Genomic DNA, 5115 nt, shown 5'->3' with positions numbered 1-5115 from the left:
AATTATGAATTACACAGTGTTGTAGATTATTAAATGCACACATACATATTAAACCAATGAAAACGTGCTCTAGGAAACGGACTACTGTATGTCGACGAGGCTAAAATTTTGAAAGCAAAAATAAGGTTAAAAATATACTGTAGACCACGAACGAGACCGGTTACAAAATGGGTTCGCACAACATCCACTACAAATTTGATTTGAATACATATTTTAGTCGAACAAATCTTCAGGAACATTGAAATGTGGTCAGTGAAATTGAACTGTGGTAATATTTCTTGTGTGGATGTCTTTTTACGCAGTAGGAGCAGTATATGCGAATGAAATATAAATCATTGTTTTAGGGGAGACAATAATGTATTGTTCCGGGAACTATTTATTAGTCAAAGAGGGTCATTTTGAGAAAATACTTCATCCAGTCATTCAACTTCATATACATAGTCATACATTTCATATATATACATTCATCATTTATACATTGAACATAATTTCTAACCCCATTATTGTCCAAGGATGTTCATGGATATTCTATCTTAAAAAGTTTATCCATTTGAAAACCCCTGGTTAGCAAGAAGTAAGCCCTTATCCCGTTGGCGTTTCTGACAGGATATCAAGTATCGCACCTCATCCGCAGCCATGCCAGATTTCTGTTGGTAGTATATAATCTACAAACATTTGGCTGCTTTCAGCGTAGTTTCATCAACGTCTGCTTACAGGATATCAAGTATCGCACCTCATCCGCAGCCATGCCAGATTTCTGGTTGGTATATATAATCTACAAACATTTGGCTGCTTTCAACGTAGTTTCATCAACGTCTGCTTTTGTTTTCATACGGTCTAAAATTTTTTGGACGGATGTATCGCGAAGTATGATTAGCTAGCATTTTTTTACCAATACCAGAGAGACAACTGGTTGAATCACAACCACGGACCACCTGAAGTACTGGTAGTGCTGTGTATATCTCTTTCGAGGTGTTCTGATACATTACGGTTAGGAACATACGGTACTTGTCTTTGACACCTATGCGAAACCATAGCTCTCTGCAGCCGAGTTTATGACATAAAGAAATGTGTATAATCTAGCAACATCTGTATCTGGTACTTACAAGCTTTGGTGATGGTTTTGTGATTCATTGTCAGTATGATGCAAGAGTCTAGTGTTCGTTTGTTCATGGTTTAATGTAAAGCAATGGATGATTTCCCGATGACTCTTTGTGACATAAACAGCCACAGTCACTGAGTCCTCCACCAATGAGTTCTCATTGAAGTCTCTCTCCTCCTAACCAGCACAGCTGTTCAGTAGCTTAATGTTTTTTTTTTATGCTTCTACTGTACTTTGCCAACTTTTTGAGGATTGATGTTTCGGTGCGGTGAATTTATATTGCATTCGTCAGCTTTGACCGTATTGTTTCTATACTAGTCAGCTACTGATCAATCTTTCTGAGGCCGTTATGACCAGTTGGAGCTGTGACGAGATTGCAATGTTTCTTGGCCAAATCGCTAAATGAATATGAGTGACCATCACCAGGAACTTACAACTGAGCCATACCACCAAAAGATGTGAGCATACGAACGGAAAAGAGTAATATTAAATTTTCAGGGAGGTGAGGTGAATGAGTAATGATACACATCGTTCACAGAAAGGAATACTTTATTATAACAGATACTTTCTTCTTAAATATACATCTTAGCTTGAAAACTTGCTTAGTACTGTAAATATTAATAATACCTATTAGAACATGTAATAATTAAGCTTGCATTGTCACAGTAGTAAAGTAAAATGTTGTAAACTGTAAATCACACTATATAACATGCCATTAAAAATTATGTATAAATATTGTTTACAGCAAATTTTACTCAGACAGTAACAATAAGAAAACAAACACACGAACCTTACCATATGTTATTATATAGTATAGGATACAATGTTAAAGCATAATCCTGTACCCCCAGAACATTTCAATACTGTACAATCGTAATGGCCTATGAATTAGAAAATTACTCTATTATCGGATAAAATTAATACATGTTAGTGAAATACTGTTACTTAGGGGCATAAAACAATAATATCATTGATACTTCTACCTAGAGTTTATTAATACGAATATAACAGTACAAATATATAGCATAACAGATGTGTAGGGACTAAGATAAAAGGCAATACATCCCAGATACTGCAAAATGTGATATTTGCTCAATATAATGGAGATATACTCCAGTAATATAATGAGCTAGATCAAAAACTGTTAGCATAGCTTGCGACCACAAACTCCTTTGGGGCAGTTTTTTTGGGATATAACCTAGAACAGTATCAAGTCAAACCATTAGTGTAGGCTGGGTGGGTGTCATATCCTTTATTTTTGCTCCTAAAGAAATTACCTCCTGATATACAATGTTATGAAAAGAAGATGGATTGACAGTCAAAAAACATATTTTCATGTTTCATTAAATAAAATAAAACATTATATAATGCGTATGGACCACATTTTGAAAGAATGTTTTTGATAATGAAATAAACATGAAAATAAGAATAAAATTAATTCACTCCAATAAAGTAAACGATTTTATTTTATGATTATCATAGATGTTAAATTTACTTGAAAACAATTTATAAAATGAAATATTTGAGGAAAACATTTATTTTTGCATGTATAGCATTAATTAACTACGGTTTATTTGAAAAAACTTTTTTTAAATCCATGTCAGTCATTGTTACTTTTTTAGTAATACTGTTAAATACCATGGGATGGTACATCCCTTTCGGATGTGATAATAGTTTTAATCCAAATAACAGTTTGCACAACTTCAACCCATATAACAGTTTAAACAAATATCTGATAAAGTTAATATTAAAGAAAAATATGCTTTGTTTTCAGACAAAACTTTTAATAGAAATAAAAATTTGTACAGCTTCAGCCCATCTGAAAAACGGTTTACACAGACTTAATTTAAGTTTGTTATTTCAATCTTAAGTATCTTGCTTTATCCTGATTATTCCACACTGGTATACTAAAACTTTTACGTGAATTGAGCTTATGTTTTGTTAAGCACAAACCTACACAATGGTCTATCTGTGGTGTGCTCAAAGGGGGTATCGAAACCCGATAATTAGCGCTGTAATCCTTCAGACTTGCTATTGAGCCATCGGGGGCTACGTAAATTGAGAATGAAACACGAGCCACATTCTGATGCAGGATGTGTAACATTATATTCATTACATTTCGGATAGGTGTTTCACGAGAAACTTTAATTTAGTAATTCTCCATGCAGTCTTCTTTAAATAAACACAATATAAATAACTATACAACGTCGATTAATAAAGCTCAAATAACCCTTTTAATGTTTCGATAGAACTTTTTTTATCCAATAAAACGTTTTAACTCGATTCTAAGCCTCCAAAAAGCAAACACACACACACACACAGAATCCACCATTTTCACGCATAACCGATTCAGATTTCAGGACTAAAATCATCTTGATCATTACTTGTTTTTCAGGGCATTTGATGTTGACGAGTACATTCACGCATCTCCAGACTACAGAGTTTGAATGAATCTTACAGAAGACGAGAATAAGATTTGAAAAAGATAGAACTAGAGATTCTCATTCATACACATCAATTTATTCTCTCAGTTACTTATCCACAAAACTGAACGATCCATCGGCAACATGGCTCATATGTCTAACAATTTTGCTTTAAGAATTCTATTTTTTTTTCCTTACAAACTAGATAATTCAATTCTTCTCAGTTGAAAAAACATCATTTCAGCACCATATTTTATTCGCAAGACCTTTTAAATTATTTTATAATGAGAAAAAAATACACGGTTACTCAAACTAATTCCATCAAGTACTTGAACGTCTTTTGATTCAGGCATAAAGTAAGAATAAGTAAAAACGGCAATATCAATTAATCAGATCACACGTTTGACAATTCTTCTTTCTTATCGACGAGCTTTGGCGGAAGAATGGGAGTACTGAAGCTTCCACTACCATTCAGCGTCTCAGTGACAGTGTGAAGAGTAACATTGGCGTTTCCGTTGAATGTCACCTTCGTGTAAGCATAAGGCTCTGAGCAACTATAATGACCAGTCGCATGGTGGCGCTGCTCATACAGCCTCATGGAATTAGTTTTTTTAGCACAAAAGCACATCAGAAACACTTTCTTGAATCCTTGACGAAACCTGCAACAGTGGATAAGAACATTCTTACCATATGCGATAAAATACTAAGTCTCTGAATAATCAAGAATTCTTACCATAGCCTTTGACACAAAATATAGTATTCATCCCGTAAATACAATTATGGAATTAAACGTTACGTATAGAAAACGTTCTTTTCTTTTCTGATAAAGTAATGCAAGCTGATAAAACTTTTAAATACTAATATCTATGCACATGATTATTTTAAATATGGCTATTAGAATAAATGTGGTTTATTAAGTGTCTATGAAGGAATGTTTTACAAATAGTAAGCGAAATGCACTGTTTTACTTATTCAATACCGGATTAAGTTTATTGATCAATATACTTTTTTTTTATAAGCAGTTTCTGTTTCATGTTTGGCTTTGCGAGGATTTTAAATTGTCCGCTACTTATAGGTTCATTGCACTCATTCAGCGCACGTTTTTTTGATGCCTGAAAGTGACGTGGATCTTAAATTTTCATGTTCTTGTTTACAAACTTTTAACCACCTAGTGGTGGATCCAATATATCATTTAGTACACTTGTATAAGTATATATATTTATATACAACATTAGAAGTTTGACGATCTGTTTTCGATCCTTATACCTGAAGAAATGGTATAATCAGGTTTGTAACTACATCTTATTTTATCTTGAGGGCATGTAAGCACAATGACAAAACCTTTGTAATTGATTTCTAATCAAAATAGCCTGTCTCCCTGTATATGGCAGGGCTAAATATTTTATTCTTATATAGCAACATTCAAATTAGGTTGTGTAGAAAATTGTTTGTCTGTTTGTTTTGAATTTCGCGCAAAGCTACACGAGGGCTATCTGCGCTAGCCGTCCCTAATTTAGCAGTGTAAGTCTAGAGGGAAGGCAGCTAGTCATCACCACCCACCGCCAACTCTTGGGCTACTCTTTACCAACG

General features: G+C 33.8%; 1 protein-coding gene across 1 annotated transcript in view; it reads right to left on the bottom strand.

The window, feature by feature from the left end:
- Nucleotides 1-2716: 2716 nt before the first annotated feature.
- Nucleotides 2717-5115, bottom strand: part of LOC106458020 (tachykinin-like peptides receptor 99D) — a 56218-nt gene continuing 53819 nt past the window's right edge. Inside the window, exon 5 of the mRNA XM_013917469.2 lies at nt 2717-4184. Within this exon, the coding sequence (XP_013772923.1) occupies nt 3920-4184 (265 nt within the window). The 3' untranslated portion in view covers nt 2717-3919. The remainder of the gene's footprint in view (nt 4185-5115) is intronic.

The sequence above is a fragment of the Limulus polyphemus genome, unplaced genomic scaffold (assembly GCF_000517525.1).
Source record: "Limulus polyphemus unplaced genomic scaffold, Limulus_polyphemus-2.1.2 Scaffold405, whole genome shotgun sequence".
In the NCBI taxonomy this organism is placed as follows: Eukaryota; Metazoa; Arthropoda; class Merostomata; order Xiphosura; family Limulidae; genus Limulus; species Limulus polyphemus.
The sequence above is the reverse complement of the archived record's forward strand: the minus strand, read 5'-3'. Positions and strand labels throughout refer to the sequence as shown.